Source organism: Orussus abietinus, unplaced genomic scaffold, assembly GCF_000612105.2.
Source record: "Orussus abietinus isolate OABI.00-Male unplaced genomic scaffold, Oabi_2.0 scaffold2, whole genome shotgun sequence".
Lineage (NCBI taxonomy): Eukaryota > Metazoa > Arthropoda > Insecta > Hymenoptera > Orussidae > Orussus > Orussus abietinus.
The window spans coordinates 1,983,453-2,006,434 of NW_019396012.1; the positions used below are offsets into that span (position 1 = coordinate 1,983,453).

Here is a 22,982-nt window from a genome sequence, read left to right on the forward strand (position 1 = left end):
GAGCCCCTTTTCGTAGAAACTGAGGGAAAAAACAATCGACTCGGTCGACACATGCATTGCGACCACAAGATCATGCGAAATCCTCCAGAAATTCAAGCCCGTTTCCACACCTCACGTTAACCGAAGTTTAATTAGTTAACGGCAGGTTTAAACCGCGTATAATCCAGTTAAACTTCGGTTAACTGGAATTGGGTAACCAGGTCTGACTAAACGAAATTCATTTAAATCGACAAGGTGAATTTTTCTTCCCGATAAAATAATCGTTTCTTGCAATTATATTTATATATGTAGTAATCGGCGGAGATCAAAGTGATTTACGGTAATGGACGCGCCCGCGACGAAACGGCGAGGGTCTCCTTCGGATAGAGACACCTAACCGACACCTAGCACCCCGTGGGTGGGTGTGTGGGTGGCAATGGATAGACCTAGAGGTGTGTGCACGTATGCCTCGGTGTATGCCTAAGTAATTAGATTTGCTCGAGAGAGAGCCGCTCTCTGCGGCTCGAGCGAGACGCGATGGTGGGCAGCTCGGCTCGGTTTCTTACTCATAACCCTGGTATGTAGTCCACATTGTTTATATACCCTCCCACGTGCGTTTACGCTTAACGCCTTTACATTTTACGCTCGACCTCTTACGTTTTACGATTTACGCTTTACGTCCCGCACCCTCGCCTCCGTTTCGTCTACTCGACGATCTCTGGATAGCTCGAGCAATATCCTTCTTTACCGAGAAAAAGAAAAAAAAAACATCCATCGAACCAGAGAAACATTTCCTTAGTTTAAATAATTATTATTTCACTGAAACAAACTGGAATAAATCGGACGCAACGTTCTTTCGGTATCGTGAGAATTTATTTCAATTCGAGTAAAATAATTGGGAAGATGTTTCTTTGACGCTATTTATGGAGATATTGCTCTGGGTCAATGAATGTTTTCCCTCTTCCCCCTCGGATGAGAAAAAAGGAATGGTCGCGAGATTCGCGTTACACATAAATGTGCAGTAAAATTGCAACGGGATCGGAGGAGCTCTCGGCCTCGGAAGGAGTACTTCTGGACTCGCCTGGATATTTTAGCCGCGCATTCGCCTCGTAATGCGCCTTTTCGCGAGAGGAGATAGAGAGAGAGAGGAGGAATGCGAGGAGGTATGCACGGGCTGCACGCGGTGCACCGAGCGCATAGCGTACCCACGCCGTTATACGAGATAATAGAGCGCTTTTTCCACGGCGGGGCCTCGGTCGCCTCGGAAAGATACTTCCTTGGATTATTAAAATTCTTCCGCCGAGAAAACACGCCGGGGGTGAGGCGGCCGATTAAGAGCGCGCGTGGGAAGCGCGCGCACGCTCTTATGGCATCCGTCTCGGTATATCTATCCACGTATGATCGTCGACGCGATTAACGTCTCGAAGCCTACTAGCTAACGTGAGAACACTTTGCGGGAACTGATATTGGTTTGCAAACGTTGCAGTGAGGACGCTGGGCGTAGCGGCGACGACATGAAGCATGCAGCATGCGCGGTAGCGGTGTCACGGCTGCGCGGTCCTGCCTTCAACCCCTGGTGTCCGCCAGCCGCTACCTCGCCGTACACGCCCTCCCTGGTGATCCCCTCTACTTCGTCGTCGAGGTGAGACTCCGTCATTCTGTCCTAAAATTCGAGAAAGCATAAGAATTCAAAAATACCCTACTCCGAGCGCGACCTATGCTTGCCTTCTATGACGGTACGCGGTGTTGATAAGAGAGAAAAAAGAAAAAGAAAAAAGATTCAATGAACCAAAGAAATATTCTCGTTAATTCAACGAATTCCACTGAAATTGTCGTAATTACAAAGAAACGTTCCAGCGAATTTATATCAGTTCGAGGGAAATAATTAGTCGTTAGAGGGAGAAGATATTACTTTGGTTCAGTGATGTTTTCTTTTTTCTCGGGGTATCCAGCGGAAAATTTAATGCGATTGTGGATTGCTGATTTTCATGAATGCCAGGTCGAGGGCCTCGGTCTGGCAGTCGTGAAGTTCAAAGGGATCGCTTTACTCTAATTTTCAATTATTACCCAAGATTGAGAACCCCATCCGGGCGCAATGTTCGCGCGCGCGAGGGCACTTAATCGCGCGGATGGATTTCCTAATGGCGGGCGAGAATCGCCTTCGGTAGCGTGGGCGTGTGAGGGGAATAGGTTATGCGAGAGAAACTCCTCGCGGCCTCTTTAGCGCGAGCGATCCCTACTTGGACGCGCGGCCGATCCGCGGCGGATCGCTCGGCTCGAGTTTTCTGGAAACCTTCGACTTTCGAGCCGCCTTCGAGGAAACCGGGCATACCGATCGTATCTTTCCAGTCTTCGTTGCTTTCGTGCCCTCTTAGACGGCTCGAGATTTCCCGAGAGGCGAGATTCGCCGCGGCGAGGACGCCTTCGCGGATACCAAAACGATGCCTCCCCGCAGTAGGCATAAATCATATCGAACGATCGATAAATCCTCGCGATTCTCAATCCGTGCGCTTTAATCGAGTTCTATATCGTCCACGGGTTATATTACATGTTATACGATATAAATTACATTAAACGCGTAGACTCTAGTAGCAAGGATTTATCGTTCCGTAAGTAGGCACTTTCGGCGCGTCAGGGAGTCCAGGGTGAAAAATGTCACGCGACTTCCGTCGAACTTTCGACCGGTTCCTCGTCCTCTCCGCGTCGACGCGCCGCGGGCAGTCCGACGCCCGACGCGCCCGGTTGGACTCTCTCTTCTGCGAGGTATCCGCGAAGGGTCCAAAGTCGGACGCGCAGCTGCCGGCGTCGCGGGACCTTGCGCGCGCATGCCGCGCCGCCGACCTTGCGCGGTCTCGACTCAAAAGTTTCCAAGGATGCCGCGCCAAACCTGGAGGAGAGTCCGGGCTTTTCAGGCATTCCGAGGCAGCCGCGGATCTGGCAGAAGGTGGAGGCCGTCTAATTGCGGCGTTAACGAGCTCGTTAGCTAGCAGGCTCGCGGTTTTCCCCGGCGCGCTCTCCTGCGCCGCCGCCGCCGCCATCTTGTTTCCGCTGCTTCCCACGAGTCCCTGGCGGATGCGACGCCGCTGCCCTCTGGTGCATCCGGTATTCCGGCCTCTCTTTCTCTCCCCTGGATCTTCCCTTCCACCTCTCCCGTGGTTTCTCGGGCCGGCCTGTTCCCAGGATAGGAATTTAACGAGCCAACGCTAATCGATCTTTAATTCGATCTTCACCGTCCATCCTGCGCGATCGATCGCGCGATGGAAGATCCTCGGCCGGGGCGGTCGGCGTGCGCGCGCATGCCCCCCGAGAACCGTCGAGAGACTCATACGGCAGCGAAGTGAGGTTAGGTCGCGGAGTATAAGTACCAAATGCATATCGAGGGCTGTCTCCCTGATTGGTTTTTCGACTCGACGCTAGGAGATTAAAAAAACCGATCGGAACATGACCTTAACATGGCTTACAACAACGTAAAAAAATTTCGTCTCTATAAAACTTGATGCGCCGAATCGTTTGAAATCTTGCAACGTGAATGCGTAGGCTACGAGGAAGGTTCTAACCCCCATGAAATTTCGAAGCTTTTTAAATTTGTTTAAGAACATGTATTAATTTTTGGTAAAAATCTGTAATTTCACGGGGGTCGGGACCTTCCTTATGGTCTTTATATTCAGATTATAAATTTTGAAACGATTCGATGTAAAGCTCCGTGCTACTTTGACGCACCCTTAACTTCTCGCGACGCTCCCGCCGCGCCCAGTGGGACAGCCCTGCGAATGAGCGCTCCGAGGTGGCGGGTAGTCCGTTTTTCGCGGTTTTCACCGGTTCTACGTTTTCCCCGAGGCGAAAGCGTCATCGCGGCCGCGAGGGAAGTGTCATTGCCAAGGTTTTCCTCGGTCGACGGTTGCGGCTCGGCGTTTCGAGGCCGTTGCCTTCGCCGCCTCCGTCGTTAGAGCCACCTACGGAGAGCCGCGCGCCAAGGTAGATAATAAAAGCGAAGGTACGGAAGGTACTCGGCGCGGCGTCATCCGGTATACCTTCTCACACGATAGGATCTACCTAATTATACCCCGGGCTCATTTGTACCGACAAATCTGGATCCCCGGCCGAGGAAATTCCCCGTTCTGCATCGCCGTCTTCCGCGGTGCACCGGGCCGCGCCAAGGAGGCCGGAACGACGCCGAGCTGCATTCCGATGCATTTCTTCTTTTCCCATCTCCCTCGCGTCTTGGCTCGCCTCCGGCGGACTCCTTCTCTCGAACCTCGCTTACTTCGACCTCCGACCTCCTATCCTTCCTTTTCTTCTTCTACCTTTTCCTCCTTTTTCTGATCGTGTCGCGTCCTCGAGCCGACGTTTCCCGACGAGTCGAGCCTCGCGATGACAATTCCGTGCCGAGTCCCCCGCGGCGTGTGCCAACCCACGCAATGCGGTCGGCTTATACGGACTCTGGTATGCGGTGCGCTTTCACCGTTTGCGATATCCCTGTACGTGTACTCGCGTACCTGCGTGGTACGTGTCATAAGTAGAGGCCCCTCCGCGAGATGCATCTGCCGGTCCTTTTACATTCTCCTCCGAACGCCGCGCGTAATCACGGTTATCCTGAATGTGCATCCCGAACGAGTGGGCCGATAAGTCCTTGCCTAGGTGCGAGTCTCGATTTTTTTTCTCTATAGAAAAAAAAAAAAAAAGAATTAATAGTGAATAATGAGAATAGTGACTCAAAGTGACGTTTGAAGGGTCGGGAACCGTTTCATACTTAACCTCGTGAATTTGCTCCATAGTAAGTCCTGACAGCCATGAAATTTCATTTTATTTAAAAAAATGTCCATAAAGAAATTTGAAAAAAAAAAATAGAAATTTCATACCTTTCGCGTCATCTTAATGCCATCGGCCACGGCGAACGTGTCGGAGATTTGAATGAGAGATCAGTCAAAAAGGAGGAAAATAAAAATGAATGATGATAGGTGAACCTGGCAAGGACTCTACAGTTTTTATCTCCTTTTAAGTCTTCCCGGCCAGATAATTTCCCGATATGGTGTCGAGGTATAAAATGATTCTCCCGATCGTCCCAAGGGACGACCTCTTGGGGCAGGTCGCCGTCTCGACGTCCAGGGTGGACGAGCCATTACCTCGGGTGCTAATTTCCTGGCTACCGTCGCCGGGAGAATAGCTCGGTCGGACGTCGTCGGAGAGAAACTCCCTTTTATAGGTAGCACGTGTTAATTGCCGGCGGTGGCAGTCTCGCCACGGGCGCATGCAGTAGTTTTCACTTTCGCTCGCTCCGAGGAATGTCCTTTTTCCCTCCTTTTCCCTCTCGCGGATCCCCCTACGATCTGACAAACTGGAATTTCACCTCGCCTCGTCTCTAGGAGGTCAGGGGGTGACCATTCTGACGGGCGTTAACTCCACGTATCTCGTTGCAGGCCAAGTCGAGAGTAAAGGAGGTCTACGCGCAGACATGCCTTCTTCTCGGCCAACAGGGCATGCGAGACTGCGAACTCTTCGGCCTGGCAATATTGTCCGGTAAGTGGCTCCTCTTGATACATTAAGCCCCGGGATAGTATTTAACACCCCGATAAAAATCCCCGTTTAAATCAACATACACGAAAAAAAAAAAAAGAAAAGAAAAAAAAATGTCCCCCTCTAGCAGGGAACAACATTGCCCTTGCAATTTTTCCTCTTACCGTTCTTTTTCCCATTTTTATTGCTCGTTCGGCATCCGAGTTAAATAATATTAAAAAATATATACATGTTACATTTAATTAAAGTAAAGACTCACCGATGCGGTAAATATGCACAAGGTTAGGTGTACTTGTACATTTTCTAATTTGTCATTTTTATCAGTGCGCGATATGTTATTGTAATCTACGAATGACGGTCCGAAGGGGGTGGATGCTTAACCTTCCAGGGAAGCCTCCGGGAAGATCGAAGTGAGGTTGATACAGTTTTGTCGTTAATTGTTTTTCGGGCGGGTAGGGGAGATTACGGAAAAGGGAATAAAAGAGGGCCTACTGCCGATTCCGGACGAAATCGCCTCGCGCAGCATCCCCGGGTTAGGGCGGACGAGATGCGGAGAGACGGGCCCGTTGATCGCCGAGAGTAGCTCCGCGATATTCGCCTCGAATTACCACGGGACTTCTTTTTTCCAATCCGCCCTTCCGCCGCGAGGGCCGCCTCTCGAATTACCGAAGCCTACGCGAATTATTTGGGTGTCGCGTTTCGCGTGTAGCGAACGGCGGAAATCATCCGTGAGGGCGAAAACAAGGAATTAAATGGGCGGCCAGATTTTCCTGCGGCTCTGCCCCCTCGCTTTTGATAAGGAGAGAACAGAGGGGGATCGGCCAAGAGAGAAAAGAAGATAGGAGATAAAATCGCGATCATCCGTGCGCAGAGCATTAGGGAAACTTTTTGGAATTTCGAATTTTTTGCGGCACTTTAAGGGTCCTCGGAGCTTTCCCTCGTAATTCCGGATTTTGCGTAATTTTGCGAATTTGGCGGCACTTTTAAGGGTCGCGAGCTTTCGCTCGAGGGGAGGCCCAACGGTCCCAAAAGTCGGGGCGATAGGCGACGCGGCGACGTCCCGCGTCCCGAATCGGCCGTCGAAGATTTCGGGGCCCGAGGGGGCCCGGTGGGGATAAAAGTTGCACAAACATTAAACGGGTCTGAAACTCTTGACTAATCTTGAGGTCTTTCTGCATACCGTGGTCCCCTCCCCCCGTCGGGGGGGAGGCCGGGGCCTCCCTCGCCCTTTCCTCCGCCGGGCCCCACTCGAGCCGGTCGGACGGGTCCTCCCCCCGGCCCGCCCCTCCGCCGGACCCTTCGGGCCCCGCTCCCGGTCGCCCGAGCCCTCTCCCACATTCCAGGGGGCCCCATCACGGCGCGGTTAAGGCTCGGGCGGGTTTTGAGGCGCGCGAGGCACGGCACGACCGGGGAAAAAAATCCACCTGAAAAACCAGAACAAGTAGAAAAAGGCCCCGCTCGCACCCTCGTGTGTGCGTGCGCGCGCACCCTCCCGCGCGCGAGCGCCTAGACGCGCGTGGGCCCGCGGGCCCCCGGTAGGGTTGGGGAGGGAGGGGGAGTAGGAATGGGAAGGGGAAAGGGGCTCCGCGACGAGAGAAGGGCCCCGCGGGGCGAGGAGACGGATGTGAATTTTTGGCAAAAGCATCCTCGTCCCCGAGTCCTTCCAAAGGACCCTTCGCCTTCCGAGTCGACGTCGCGGAATGGCACGGGCCCAAATCGGCCCTCGCGCCGAGACATCCACGTCTACATTCTTGGGATGACTCCGGGTCATTTAAATTCCAGGATAATGGGGAAGAGTTAATGGCTGTTAATACGGTTACCATGATCTGCGTAAAACGGGGGCGTGGAGAAATTCCGGGGGATAACGAGTGGTGGCCCCCTAAGAAATTCGACGATAGGCGTTCGCGCTATCGGTGACAGGGGATAAGTCAGGAAAACGTCAGAGCGACGGCTACCCTTGGACGAAAATAATAATCGTCGACGGCGGTCCCGCGGGAGCGATCCACGGGATACGTCAAAATCCCTCGGGTAAGGCGCGCCCGGGGAGACGCTCGCGCGTAGCGTTGGGCCCGGCGAGCGGCGCACGAGGGAGAGACAGAGACGCCGCGATGCGGGATCCCGGGCGGGCGAGAGAGAGGGAGAGGGTGGAAAGCGAAGTAGGAGGACCCTCGCGTATGCGGGCGAGGGACGGAGAGGGCCCGAAACGCGAGTTTCCGAGGAGACGGAGCGAGAGGGAGAAGGAAGGATGACAAGAGGGCGAGAGGAGGGAGGGGGAGGGAAAGCGCGCGCGCGAGCCGGACCGCCTAACGGAATCCCGGGTGTCCACGTGCGCGCGAGAGAGACGGCGAGCGGGGAGGCGATAAATGAGAGAGATAACGAGCGCAGCCGGGGAGGGAGAGGGAGCGAGAGAGGGCGCGGCGATGCTCGGCAGGCGAGCTAGCGAGAGAGAGGGAGCGAGCGCGAGCCGGCCGGGGGAAAGGGGCGCGAGAGAGACGGAGAGCCCCGGGTAAGACGGTAGCCCCGGTGATTTGTATAGGGCCCGTCGTCCCCCTCCCCGCCCCCCGAGGCGCGCCGCCGCCCGCGCGGCTCCCTTCGGGCCCAAGAATGTGGTAGGAGAGCCTCGACCGCGCGGCGCGCGCGAGAGTGAGACGGAGCGACGCGTGCGGGTATATATATACCCCGCGTAGGCGCGGCAGGGCGGGGAGGGGAAGGGGACTGGCGAGCCAGCGGAGACGCTGGCGGACTCGGGCGCTGCGCGCCGCCGCGACGGGGACCCAATGTCCCTTTTTTTACCCTCGAAACTCTCATAAACAACACCTCTTGCCAATTGCCTTACGTTACGACGCCCTCTTTCTCTCTCTCTCTCTTCCTCTCGGTCGGTCTACCTCCTCTCGCGCATGCTCGCGGGACCTCCCCTCCCCTGACGGGCCCCCTCCGTGGGGAGGCGAGGGGAACGGGGGGTCGGGCCCGAGGATCGCGACGACGAGAGCGCCCGGCCGAGGACGGGGCGCGTCCGCGCTCGCGCGCCCCGTGCGCGCCCGTGAATGGCTCATTCATAAGGCGTAATGGCGTTTTATAAATTGAACCGCGTCCCCGTTTGATTTATTTTACGCGGGGCCCCTAATGAAGGCCCGGTGCCGGGGACCACGCGGCCGCGGCGGACCCGGCCCGGCGTCGCCGCCGCCGCTGCGCCGGGGGTGAAGCCGGGGGCGGTTCGGGGGTCCGAGGATGTATCGGGTAGCAGCTGGCGGGCCCCTTCCCCCCCAAGCCCCCAACCCCCCACCTCTCTTCCCGTCTTGGGCCCGTTCGGCCCCGCCGCCGCCACGAGGCCCGACCGCACCGTCGCCGGACGCTCGGTCTGATGCGTGTAGCGTGTTTTATTCCTCGGAATAATTTGATCGGGATGAAATATGCGATGAGGTCCGGATAGTGCCCCCCGGGGGGTGGTGGGAGCCACGTTTTATCCCCCCCTCCCCCTATCGGGCCCCCACCCACCTTCCGACGCCGTTGCCCCTGCCACCTCGGGCCTGGCGCGCCGGAACTCCATCCATCTTCCGTAAAACGCAACCCGGGACCCGGACCCCCCTCCAGGGGCCGACATTAGCGCCGAATTCTTGCAGGTGTCGCCGGATGTACCTCCGCGCGGGTTTTACGGAGCCCGCGCACCGCCATCTTGACGCCGCTGGGCCGACTCGATTTCTCGAAAATTCGAATCGGCAAGCGATTCGCACCGAGCCCGAGAACGGGGAACGTTCTCACGGAACGGGGCCGAGTCGGACGTATCCTTACCCCGGTTAACGAATGCCGGGGAAAACGGCCGAACGACCGGAGAAAATTCAGGGAACGGACGTTCCGTGAGAGAGGGCGAGAGCGCCGCGAGATCGCCCGCCTCGGATCCCGGCGCTCTCTCGGTAATCAAGGGTGATTACCGCTGTAATTACGGTTACGCCGCATTGTTGCGGCAGCGGGCATTGTTTCTTTCTGGGAAACCCGCCGAGTTTATGGGGATCGTTCCCCGTCGCTTCTTCTGCGGCCCCTTCTTCGGCCGGATCTCTTCCTCCTGTCGCGACGCGGCCGGGGCCTTACCCTCGGCCATCTTGGTTCCCTTCGAGCCTTCTCTCCATCGCTTACCGTGGCGGTAATAATTGGCAGGGTAATTTCCGAAAATTCGGTTTCCCGAATCCAGGGTAGAGGCTCGTTTTCGAGCTCGATCGAAGGGGATCCCCTGGGACGCGAGGGGCCCGTGGGCCCTATGGGGGCGATGGGGGGCTACGCGAGAGGGTCGGGGTTCGTAGCCCGCGGGCAGCATTCCCCGGTAATGGCCGGGTTATACCTTGAGTAACACAGGTGCCCTCCGCCACCCGAGGGGGACGAGGGCCGGCCGCGCCGGGCCCGACCGGGCCCGACCGGACCGGAGCGGCAACTGATTTACGAGTCGCGCGGCCACACGTGCACGCGGCGACGCGTTATGTGCGCATGCGCCGTTTCGGCCGGCCGCGGATTGCGCGACTCTTTGGGCCCCATTGTTCTCGACCACGTGGTCGGGCCTGACGGAACCGCGGCGAGGTTTCGAGGTTAAGGCGAGGTGTCCGCGGGATTTCGCGACGGCGCCCTTGGGTAAAAATTTATTTATATATACTTGGGTACATATATGTATATATATATAAATATGTATATACATGTATGCATACTTGTAGCGGGGTATAAAGCGCGCGAGCGTTGGGCCTGAGTCGCAGGTTCTGAATAAACCGCGGCCCTCTCTCCCCTCCTCGGTCCCCTCCCCTCCTGGCGAGTGCATTCTGACGCATCCCTCTTCGTCCCACCTCCGGGCCCGGCATGGGGCAGAAGGAGACGGAGAGAGGCGAGGTGGTCCCCTCGCCGAGCCATTAGTGCATTACATCCCCGACTCCTTCCTTCATCCTTGGCTGGCTCCACCGCGGAATGCGGCTCTCCACTCGCAGTCGCTATGGCATTCGTGGCTCTCGGCCGGCCGGGATGGCTGTATCTCGGCCAAATCGGAATATGCTAAGCGCACCGCCACTCGATCATCCCGCCTATCTAAACCGAGCCCTCCTCGCCGAGGTATTAACCCTTGCCGCGAGATAAAATGGCCCAGGGACTCGAGGAAGGTGTGCCCCGCCCTCCTGCGCCTGAATATGCAGTTTTCGGGATTAATTGATTTTATCTCCCCGTTCCGGAATTACGGATTTGAAACGGCATGGAAAAATGGGGAGATGGTCGGGGAGGGGGATAGGAAATCCCAGAGGGGTAAGGAATGGACCAGGATCGATCTTTCGGTTGGACCCTTTTAGGGGGGTGATTATTAAATTATCTTGGGGGATAATTCAAGATGGGCCATTGTCGTCGGTGTAGATGGAAATATGAAAATAATTAAAGGGGAGTGGAGGATAACTTGGGGGAAAAAATTCTATGGGGCTGTTGAACGGTCGGGAATCGGTCTTCTGGGTGTCGACGCGTAATTGGGGTGATTATTGAATTATCGCGCGCGATTAAGTCGAGAGAGGGCCATTGTCGCCGCGGGCGAGGGGGTCACCGCGTCGCGATGTCGCGCGTCGCCGGAGGACGGAGAGCAGGCCCCGCGGCGAGTCCTGGGCCCGTGTGGGCAGCAGGACAGGTTTCGGGGCCCTCTCATTCACGAACATCGGCCGCGCCGAGAGCGGGCTCCTTTCATTGTTTCTCGCTCGTTTAGGAGTATCGGCGTTTCGGGGCCCGTCAGGCCCCGCGCAAAAAGTCGAGCGAGGCGAATGACGGCGACGTAGTAGGAGGCGGTCGAGGTGAGAAGGGAGAGGGGAGAAGGTTGCAGGTTGCAAGTTGCATCCACCGCGGAGGAGACCATATCGGGACACCGGGACGCCCCGGGATGGGCCCGTTCTCGGTTGGGTCTTCGACGTCCCGCGGGACCGACACGCGTATCCCCTGGTCGCCGTTTTCCGATTCCAAAAGAACCATTCAAAATTCCCAAATTATTCCCACTATTGAAATGAGTCTTATCCTTGGTCTTAAAAAGAAAAAAAAAAATGCAAGATCAAGGTGGTGCTCGATTTTGCAGATTTTCAGGAATTATTCAAACTATCGACCGAGGTGTTCTCTCGAAACGAGCTCGAGGTGGGATTCAGGTCGTAGGTGGAGTGCGAGGAATGCGCCGGGGAGGGGAACGGTCCCCGTGTCGGGGCCTTACGCGAAGAGTAGCGTAATCGGCGCGCGCAGCTCGGGGCTCGACCAGCGGGCTGGCGATAATTACGTCAAACCGCGGCCGCCGCCGTTACGTCGATAACCCGTGGTTAAGCCCGAACATTGTCGCTAATTGTACGGAGAGGGGCCCAGGATACGTAAATACCAAGTACGGGCCCCACGCTGCACTTAACGGCGACGCGCGGACGCCATGGGGCCCCAGGGGTTCCCCCGATTTTTCATTCCCCGATACAAAATGAACTTACACCGACGATTGTTGCAGACGGCGAGTACCTCTTCGTGGATCCCGAGAGTAAGCTGAGCAAGTACGCCCCGAAGAACTGGAGGAGCTCGCACACCTACGTGGGTATCATTTTTACATTTTTTTTTTCTTACGCCTTCGAGATATCTCGATCGCGAGGACAGAGGGCTCTAGACGTAGAATTGAGATTTTCGAGGGGCCCGTCGAAGAAATAAGGCCCCGAGACAGTGGTACTCGGCCGGCCGAATCGGAGCCGGGTGCTCCTCGTCGAGGGGTGCCGGGAGGGGGGGGTCCGGGCCCGGGCCCGAATTAGCATATTTCCATCGACGACGGGTGCGATGGCGGCCCTGGGCCGCCGCGGGCCCCCCCGAGGGCCCGTTAAAAGACTCCGTCCTTAAGACGGTAGCGGCCAATACGTTCGTGCGATATCTCCGAATCTGCTCTGCATCGGGGGGCCCCGACCACTAATGACGGCCCACCAATAACCAATAAATACTCGCCCGGTAAAACAGGCTACCGGACTACGTCCTTATCGACGCGGAACATCTCCCGCGAGATCCTCTCCGTACGGGCTCCTATTAAAGACCTACCCACCTTCCTCCCTTCTCTCTCTACCTACTCTCGGCCTGCTACCTACCACCTTCCACCTCCGGCGAGCTCGTATCTTCCTCCCGACTGCAAGTACCTCTAGGTGACGGGCTACCGGTCGACGCGGAATTCGGGACTGCCGCCGAATTGACCCCGATCGACATGTAAAAAGTCGAAGTTAAAATCAACTACCGCGGGTAAAAACTGAAATTTCAGAATCGTTGAAGGAAACGCGAAGAAAATAGTGACCCGGTGACTGACGGTTTATAAAATGAGACTTCTTCTGGGTGATATTCCGTAAAAGTGAAATTCCAAGATGGCGGCGTATCTTCGGCGCGTATACTCCATCGTTGATTTGAACAATTGACGTTGCGCCCTTTTATTTTGCCGACATCGCGTTTGCGGTGATTTTGGAGTTCGGGATTTCGGAAACGAGGAAGCTGGAGGTTCCTCTCGTGGAAGGATCGACCATGGCGGGGGGTGAGGCGGTTTTTGTCGGGGAGTGTACCGGGCGAATCCCGAGAGTATAGGGAGAGAGCGTGGCGAATTAATATTTATGGTTCGTAAAATATGCGGACGGGCCCGGGGTAATTTGCTACGATTTGACCGGAGGGTCTAGGTCTAGACGCGACCGAGGGGCCTTCCAGTTTAATTTCGCCGGCTACCGAATTTGGAGCGGACTTCGTTATCGGGGCCCGTTCTGGGCCGGACCGCTCCTCGTCTCTCCGTCTCCTTTTATATAAGGGGCCTGCCCGGGCCCCTCGGCTCTCTTTCGGTCTCTCTCGCCCCCTTCGGATGATATATCGCGTCTCTTCCCGACGCTTCTACGTATCGAGATGTTCCCTATCCCCCCTCCCTCCCGGCCGTGGGCCCTGGGGCCCTCGTTCGGGGCCTCTAATTTGTATCGACGAGATTTCGAGGTGCTCAGATCGCCGGATACGAGGGAGAGATGCGTCTTTCGGGACGCGCGAAAGATTTGCCTCGCGGGGCCCGTAAGGCCCATAAGGCCCGACCTCCGCTTCCGCAAATCCGAGGCTCGGGCCCCGGAAGGCCCAGGGGACCCTCCCGCGGTCGATTTTTAACGATACCCTTAAATCACTCGGGGCCCTACCGGGGAATGCTAATTCAACGACCTGGGCCAGCTCGATCCTTTTGCCGAATTAATTGCGACTCTATCAGGCCCGTCGATGGGCCCCTCGTTAACGTCCGATACCGCACCGACCGATAGCGGAGATGCGCGATCTTATCTCTCACCTCGACTCTTACTTCTCTTATCGAGGGGCCCAAAAAGGCCCAGATGAACCGTGCACCCCCCACCATTCGCCCCTTGATAACGAAGGAGAATATATCGTTGAGTGGTATTATTGAATTTCACTTATTAACATTATTATTTTGTTGATTTTTTAATAAATTCAGAAAAACATATATGAATTTATGGGATGTTACAGGGATGTCAGTTGCGGGTTTGGTGTCGGAGGTGCGCGGGTGTTCTGTCCAATCTGTAGTTATGTATATATATATAAAATAGACTTATTTGCCGTTTCGGCGCCCTGGGTCCAAAACGCGCATGCGTGCCCCGCCGTCAGAGGAACGCGTCGCGTGGGCAATTCGCGGGGGCGACTCGCTCGCCCACTCGCTCGTACTCGCTCCAAGGTGGCTACTCGCACTGTAGAAGCCAGAATCCAGGGCAGAAGTTCCCGGAAGGGAGAATTTGCATACATTGTTGCGGTTACGGCGGAAAACCGTAAGCCGAGCAGCATCGCGCCTCCATTCATTTCGTTTAGCGGACATTTCCTCGCCGATGGCCCCATCGCTCTTGGGTAACCGTACCCGAGTAATTCCACCGACAAAGGAGCTCCCCAAAAGTGGAGTAAAGACCTCGAGGCTCTGGAAAATTAAACAATTTATTTTCGACACATGAACATTCGACGATGACCTTTTTCCGGCGAAAACTCGAGGAAAAGGGCGAACCTTCCCGTATCGGCGCGGACGCGGCAAATTCAAACGCGTCGTGGCGCATCGCGAGTCGCGCCGTGTGTAGGCACCCTTAGGCCTCGTCTCGGCTCGATGTAGACATACCCTAACGAAGCGGATCCGCTCTTGTACGCGATATCCCCATCGTAATTACCGGCGCGACCAATCGTAATTTTCGAGGGACAGTCTTGCGTCATCGGTCGCCTTGAAGCCTTTCGCCTTGATTTATGGTGCTCCTCATTAAGCGCGACGCTCGTTCGATTAAGAGCCGCGCGAGCAAGACAAATTATCGTACGTGTGTGGAGTCGGCCGTGCAAAAAACCGCCGACTCCTTTTTATGCCCGCCGAGCGTACATTCGATTACGCGGCCCCGCGGTTTCCCCCGTAATCCGTAACGAGCCTTTTTACCGCCCTTTGTTCCACCTTCTCTCTTTTCTTCCCCCCTTTTTCAGTCGCTTTTTTAACCGCTTCTTCTTCTCTGCCACTTCCAGGGACTGGACAGCAGCGGCCGCCCGGCTTTCGTGCTTTACTTTCGCGTCCGCTACTACGTCGACACTCCTCTGCTCCTCAGGTGAGTACCCCGGTGCATTTATAAAGCCTGACGTTTAAGGAGGAGATCGCGGGATTTACGCGCCCGGTGGCCTCTTGGGCTCGGCGGGGCCCTAAGGCCCAAGAGACCGGACTCTTTTGGAACGAAAATTAATCCAGGGGGAAAAAATCTTAAAACCGTGCAGACCCTGAAATTGTACCCCGTAACTAGTCCAATATTTTCATGAGTTTCTACGAAACGTCAGGGTTACCTTGCATCGAGGATATGAAATATTAATGTCTCAATATACTAAATGGAAATTCCTTGTTAAAGACGCGGAATTTAGAAATTCTGTCCGGTGCGTCCTGTAGCCTTCATGGAGTAGTGCATCTTTCATTGGAATCATTTCCTCGTGTTATCAAAAATTGGATTTGATATACTTACGTAGACGTGGTTCCTGCGTCGCTCTGTATTTCCCGAATCGTTACGGCCGATCGTTTGGGCGCGGTCGTCGGTGAGCGAGATATTCCTGTAAGGGTGCCATCGCGGTCGCGGCACCCGGTTTCGCGATTACGCGGCGAATCCTCTCGGCGCGTACCAACGGGGAGGAGCGAGGGGGATAAAAAAGGCGAACGAAAGGAAAAACGAAAGGAGGGACGGAAAATAAACGACGGGCGAAAAAGGAGCGAGGCTGTTCCTTGTCGAGCTGAAATCTTGACTTCTGGTCCGGTAGCCGAATGGCCCCGAGGGCTGCCCTTTATAATTATAAATTATTACTCGGCTCATAATAGATCGGGCCGGGCTGCCTTAACGAAAGCACTGCCAATTATCTCGATAGGCGCAGTAACCAATTACCAATCGATTGCCGGGCCGTATCGACGGGCCAATCGAATTTCTCGGCCAAAAGAGTCGAAATAAAGCCCGGAGAGGGGCTAATGAAGACGACGCCCGAGGCCGGAGTTAGAACGGGTCGTTAGGATCGCTTTGTCCTGACTTTCTCGCCGGGAGAAATTCCTCGAGGTTCAATTATTTTTACGCCTTGCCGGTAATGGCGCGTTTAATTAAACGCGCCGTTAGCCTCCCGGCTGGGGCCGCCTCGTCGCGCTATGTCGCTCTCGACGTTTTGAAAATCGCTGAAAAGGCCTTCTTAGATTTTTCTTTAAGCGTCCTCCGAAGTCGCGTTAACTCGCGTTAGTGCCTTTCCTACGGGAGGAGATAAGCGAGGAAAATGAAAAAAGGAAGAGAGAGTTCTAGTAATCGACGTTTCGTACTGCACTCCGCGCATTAATATCGCCCGTCACCGTTAACACGCGATATCACGGAAGCGCCTTATCCCGGAGCACGAAGCCTCGTCCCCGATAATTAGGGAAACGATAACTCGCGGTGGAAACGCTCCGATTTCCCGTTTCGCGACTCCCATCTCTCATGAAGTCGCAGACGTCGCGCCAAGTGCGGCGGATAATTCCGCGCCGTGATTTCCCTCCGGTGAAAAGGCAGATGTACTTGGCGCGGGACTCTACCGTGTAAAGGGGTGTCAAATGATTTGTCAGATGCATTCCTCCGAACGAATGCATCAGGGCTGGAGGGATCACTTTTTACCGATGTTGATCGAATTTTCGTCGAGTTATGTTGCGACGGGTGATCTGTGCGATGCTTGCAGCGATGAGACGACACGCCACCATTACTACCTTCAACTGCGAGACAACGTCGTGCGACATGGAGGCGGCGTGGAGAGCCTGCACCCTCACCACCCTCTTCACGCGAGCTCCGTGGTCACGCCGCTCCTCGCCCTGGCCGGCCTCGCCCTGCAGGCCGACCTCGGGGACTACGCCGAAGAGCGGCACCGACCCCACGCTGGATCGGTCGGCTACTGCAAACCCACCGATTACCTACCGCCCCATGTACGTCAAAGAGCTCCTAAAAAAGTACACCTGCGCATCTTGGACGTGCAACCTCTAGATACTATAGAATTACATAGGAAAAAGAAAAAAAAGTTCTTGAATGTATATAAAAAATTACCTAGCATTCAAAAGCGACACTGGTAGTAGAAGGTACATCGAATAAATAAATAAAATGTTTTTACCTTAATGGTAACTGTGGTAATGTGTCCTCAGATGTGCCTCGAGCCGAACGTGCTGGCCGTGCTCGCGGCGCAGCACCGCAACAATCGCGGGCTGTCGCGAGAGGAGGCTGAGCTGCAGTACATCCGGGAGGCGGTGCTGTTGGAGGCGCCGCTCAACGCGCACCTCTACCGACTACGAAGGAGCAAGGGCGAGGCGGGACCAGGGCGAATCCTGCTGGCGATCTGCGCGCGAGGAGTGCGGGTCTACGCCGAGGAGGAGACCCCGAGGGTCTTCGCCTGGAACAACATCGGCAAGCTGTGCTTCGACGTGAGTCGGACGTCCTAAGATCGCCCAGTAATTCGATGAGCGTCTACGTCCAGGGTCCTTGATCACGGGTTCCATTGTAGCGCAAGAAGTTCGAGATCCGCGCGGTCGACCAGCCGGACAAGCTCACCCTGTACAGCGGATGCGACGACAAGAGCAAGCTCCTGCTGGGTCTCTGCAGGGATACCCACCAGTTCTCGATGGCCATAGCTCCACGACTGAGCGAGGCCAGACGTCGCGAGGAAGAGGGTACGCCTTGAAATTGGTTACCATTGATGGGCATTGATCGCTATTTATCGCTATTAATCGTCGTCATTCATCATGGTTCATCTTCATTAATCGTAGACAGAACGTTCATCCACGTCCGAATTTTTCTCTCGACAGAGCGCAAGGTCCTCAGGGACTGCTACATGTACCCAGCGCGCTGCAAGCTGAGCCTCACGACGCGGGGCGCGCGCGGTGACCAGCGGATCTCGGTCATCTCCAGCACCTCCTCGAACACGACATCCGGGATCGTGAGCGACAGGGTGCACAGCGAGGACGAGCCCGACACGGCCCCGGCTTCCACGGAGTGCCTACCCAGGTTGACCGAGTCGTCAAACCAGGGTGCAGCGGCGAAAGTCGTAAACGGGGCCGACGAGGACGATCGTTCCAGGCCGACCTCTCCCGTTTCCACCGTCGATGGTGAGAGATATATTGCTGGATAGAGTTCGTAGTCCGGAACTCCTGGGTCCTCCCGATGCAGCGGGCGGAGCTAGAGGGGGATCGGTTTTGGATCTATAACCCTCCGTTTCCTAGAAGTCGACGGTGCGGACACGGCGCCTTCGGCGGTGGCCCTAAGGCTGACATCGAGTGCCGCTGCTGCAGCAGAGGGGTCGCAGTGCAGCAGCAGCTGCAGTACGGTCGTGGTCGTAAACGCGCCCGCAGGTGGACCGACGAGGATCAGGCGGACCTCGGCGACCTCCAGCCTGGAGCTGGGCTACTCGCATACCGCCCAGAACTCGGCGGTCTCGTCCGAGGCGGCCAGCTTCCCGGGCGCCATTTACGACAGGTGCAAGAAGACGGGGAAATATGCAGGTGAGTGGCGCAGGTGGGGCGCCGAGATGCCCACGGCCCGTCTCGCGGGACCAGGGACCTTGGAGATGTAGGATTTCTCCGTAGTCGTTGACTCTCGACAAGGTAGTAGAGCGCGTTGGTGTGTCGGATTTTAGGGACCGACATCGCGAGCGAGACCAGCGGCGTGTACACCCTGAGGAGCAGCGAGATGCAGGACGAGAGGATAGCGGACCTGTACTCGCCCACGGGGGACGCCAACGGCTCCTCGGCGGTGAGCGACGTGTGCGCCCTGAGCTCGGTGCAGTCGACCACGGACGAGGCATCCGTTACTTCCGGCTTCTACACGATCCACAGCGGCCTGAGGTCGGACGGCAGCGACGTCTACACGGAAGACGTCGGTACGGAAGACCAGGAGCCGATATACAGCGTCTGCAAGGGCGAGGAGGACGTGGGTCGCACGGTACCCGCGATACAGAGCGTGTCCCTCGACCAGCAGCTGGAGGACCCGAGGTCCAGGAGCAACAGCATCCTCAGCGCTGGGAGTTTCAGAGGGGACGGCAGCGACCCCTCGGACGTTGGGCCGTTGCTGTCCGCCGACGAGCTGTCAGACCTCATAGTGGGTCGGTACCCTCCCAGGAAGACCATCAGCAACTCGATGGACTCGGACTGTGACTACGTGACGGTGCCTCCACCACCACCTCCGCCGCCCCCGAGGACCGACAGCGACCGCCAGCTTCCACCCCCTCCGCCATACCCAGTGAACGTCGACTACGCGACCATAGAGCCTCTCAGAGGCAAAATTCCCCCGGAGAGAGAACCTCCACCGCCGCCGCCTTACATCGCCCTCAGGGCGGACTTCGTGCCCCTGCCGCCTAGAAGAGCGGAACCACCGCCTCCACCACCACCCTACACCTCTCCCCGCGAGCGCATTCAGATCCCACCTCCAACACCTCCCAGGAACGACGCCGTTACTCCCAGAGAGCCACCACCACCACCACCGTACCCTGATGTACCCTCCACCCGGGCCGAGACCATTCCCGCCTTCTTCCCCAACTCCGGCGAGGTCGCTCCCAAGACCGGAAGCCCCGCCAAGCCTCCGGCCATCCTCCCGGGGAGCAAAACCACCCTGACGGGCACCAAGCTCAACGTCACGAACTCCTCTTCGATGTTGAACTTCTCGGCGGGCGTCAACATCGAGGCGCCCCCCATCACCCCGAAACCTCCGCCCAGGATTCAGCCTCCGACTTATCCTGGAGATAAGATGAAGCCCACGCCCGTTCATGCGCCGGTGGCGGCACTGGTGGTCGGTCCAAATAATTATCTGGATGTTCACGCGTCCAGGGGTGGACCCGTCCTGCTGCCTTACCTGGCTTCTCCGCCACCACCGCCTCCTCCACCTGCGACACATTCCAGGCAACCTCCTCCACCCCCGCCGAGCCTGGCTGGCGTCTATTCCAGCCAGGTCGCCAGGTCGCAGATCGAACAGTACAAGCAGCAGCTCTACTCGGATGTGGACTACGTCATGTTTCCTTTGAAGGACCCGGCCGTTTCTAAACAGGAGTACATCGACGCTAAGCAGGGCTCTCTCCTGGCTGCCATGGCCGCCATCCCTCCACCGCCTTATCCGTCCTTGGACAACAAGACCTCCGTTGTCTATCGAAGCACTCCGTATTTACCGGGCTCCTCGTTCTCCTCCACAACCAAGTACGCCAGTAACCAGAACCTCAGCACCAGCGACACCAGTTCCGTGGGGAATTACCTGATCCATGGGAACCTGAGTAGCCATTATGCGGCCAGCACCAGCTCCCTGTACAGTGGAGTCACGTGCTCGTCCGGAGGCAGCCACAGCCTCAGGAGGGAACCACCAGCTCCGACCCACCCACACACCCTTCACGCGTTCTCCAGGACAAGAAGCGACGAGAATATCCTTAAATGCTTCGAATCTCCGGTTAGTTCTAAAATGCAGTCATTGCCACAGCCGAAGCATCGCAGGTTACCGCCGCCTCCACCGCCACCGCCTTACGAGATCCAGGTGAGTGAATCGTTTTAGGCTAGTTCTAGGGTGGTTTCGAGGGGAATTAATTTCTTGAATTTCTTAGAGTCTCGAGAAGAGTCAACCACTGCCATCGGCATCTTCTTCCGCGCCGTCGTCGGCGAAGAAACCCGCCAAGGCGACGAGAACCGAGCGGGAACCGGGGAAGGAAGACGGGATGCTGGACATCAGGACTCTCAGGGAGAAGAGTCGCAACCTGGACCTCCCCTTGATCTCTGCTCTCTGCAACGATCGCTACCTGTTGAAGCAGACCAAGGCCTTCGTCCTGCCTAAGCACTCGGTTGAGGGCACGGTGTCGTCTTCGCCCAGGACGACCGGCAAGAACTCGAATGGATCATCGGCTACCACCAGCAAGAGCAAGCATCCGGCTAGTAGCCTGTCCACTGCGCAGATCTCGAAGCCACCCAGGAAGTCCTCCACCGGCACTCACAGGCATCCTGCCGAGGTCAAAGGCAACGCGTACAGGGTCTCCACGTCGCCTGGACACTCGCCCGCGAAGAAGGATCCTGGACGGGCGTCTCATTCCTAGCTCTTCAAGATTCAGAAGCGAAGAGGCCCAACGCTCAGGAACGCATAGAAAAAGAAACCGATCACAAGGAAGACCTTGAAACCTATGGAGGCATCTTATCAGTACTTATCGTGGTAGATGGGAGTCCGAATCTCTATCAATCGATACACATTGCACGGTCGAAAGCTGCGGAGCTTTCGGCGAGGATCACCCTCCTCTTCTTCATTCCAATATGTACAAGTAATCTGCCGAGTTTTTGGGACCTTTGGTGGATCGTTGATGACGGGCCCGACGTCCATCTTGAAGGCATTCCCGGGAGATAGGCAAAGTACTGTGTCGAATTGTTGTGTCACCTACCTCGCGTATTCCATTTTTCATACAGTGTAGACCGTGCTTCTTCAACTCAGGGTGCCATTTTATCTTTCTCCTTTGGCTCATGCGCTCTTGCATTGCTGGTCTCCGAGGCGGTGATGTCGATAACGAGGACACCTTCGCGTATGTCGACTTCCGGTTCTAGAGGAGCAACCTGAAGAAGAAATTTCTATTATTCGTCCCAACAATGCAGGAGTATCTTGTATGCGTCCATTGCGAATCGACGTCGGAACTGCGAGCTCGATGTAGGAGAGTAGCTCTGTAAATCTCGCGATAATAATATTTTTAATACTCGATGGTATAATGCAGGTAATTGCATTCGCGAATCCAGAGGAATCCCACTGATCGGCCAGGTTGACCACGAGGAGTTTTTCGATGACTCCTTCTATTTTTGAAAAGTTGGTCAACGGGCTGTCGCTCAGCTGGATATATTTTGTACAAGTACTTTTCCAATCGAACTGATTATAGATTCGTTAAAGGGAGTCGCGCGTTTCGGTCGCAACGGAGGATCGGTCGAGCATGGAATCATGATTAGCGCTATGAGAATAACGAAGTACAGATAGTCGCTCTCTTATCAAATTACCGCAGAGTACGCTTAGGTACTAATTACAGTATGTCTTCTGTCGCCCTATATCTCACGGACCATTATATCTCGATACTCTAGTGAATTCGTACCTTCCACTTTTTTTTTTTTATTACGTTTAATCGCGGACTCAACAGGTGTAATATTTATTTCCACTCGCTCTCGATTATCAATATTCGAACGAGCTTTCGCTGTAAGGTATCGTCTCTCCTATCTATCTTCCTATCGATCAATCCCTCGTGTCTGTGGAAGACCGAAAGAAGGAGAAGAAAAAATGGAAACTGACTCCTGCATGAATTTCTGGTGCATGTTTAACGTACGGTCTTCGTGATCCCTCGAAATTTTGTGGCCAGTTTCACAATTACCTTAAATGTACCGTAACACTTTTATGCGGAAGAGTAGTGTATCGGGTATCTAATAAAATTGCTTTATCTGTTACTTGTATCAAATTTAAGTACGCGTTCGTTAAATTTAAGACGCTGTGAATCTGGCTCGTAGTAGATTAAATTGAGGGAACGTTAAGTAACACCTCTTCCACGTGGAGTTAGTTTCTTCTCTTTTTTTTTCCCCCTTTTCATTTTTACTGCGATTCCGACCGCGTAGGGATATAAAAAAAGAAAAGAATTGTAAGAGCTCGGAAAAACGAAGACTACGGCGGGTAAAACGAACACTGGGAGCGAAAGATGCGTTCAATAAAAAATCGGAGATGCAGTCCGCAGAGTCTCGATGCGGACTTCGCGCAACATTAATCGTAGCATGTAACGTTATGGGTAATGACTTTAGTCGTAACATTGAATCACGTTAACTGACGCTAGACATTAATGATAATTAAAACTACAAGCCATCTCTGTACATAAAAACGCGTCGAAAGGTAGGACTTGCTGTAGTCGAGAACCTCGTGTACGTACCACGCGCCACCTCATCTATGAATAATAATACACTTTTTTTAATGAAAATAATTCCACCCATCCTTGAACCCTCGACG

At 55.3% G+C, this 22,982-nt stretch overlaps 1 protein-coding gene across 2 annotated transcripts in view; it reads left to right on the forward strand.

The window, feature by feature from the left end:
* The window catches only part of LOC105700586 (protein expanded), a 44,618-nt gene extending 21,665 nt beyond the window's left edge, over positions 1-22,953 (forward strand). Inside the window, exons 3-13 of one of the 2 annotated variants that reach the window (XM_012426564.2) lie at positions 1,466-1,621; positions 5,397-5,496; positions 11,969-12,048; positions 15,001-15,080; positions 16,699-16,939; positions 17,153-17,428; positions 17,509-17,674; positions 17,810-18,109; positions 18,224-18,502; positions 18,637-20,513; positions 20,581-22,953. In XM_012426564.2, coding sequence (XP_012281987.1) covers positions 1,508-1,621; positions 5,397-5,496; positions 11,969-12,048; positions 15,001-15,080; positions 16,699-16,939; positions 17,153-17,428; positions 17,509-17,674; positions 17,810-18,109; positions 18,224-18,502; positions 18,637-20,513; positions 20,581-21,063 — 3,996 coding nt within the window. In that variant the 5' untranslated portion in view covers positions 1,466-1,507 and the 3' untranslated portion in view covers positions 21,064-22,953. The remainder of the gene's footprint in view (positions 1-1,465; positions 1,622-5,396; positions 5,497-11,968; positions 12,049-15,000; positions 15,081-16,698; positions 16,940-17,152; positions 17,429-17,508; positions 17,675-17,809; positions 18,110-18,223; positions 18,503-18,636; positions 20,514-20,580) is intronic. The other variant, XM_012426566.2, reaches the window with a different exon arrangement.
* The last annotated feature ends 29 nt before the right edge of the window (positions 22,954-22,982 follow it).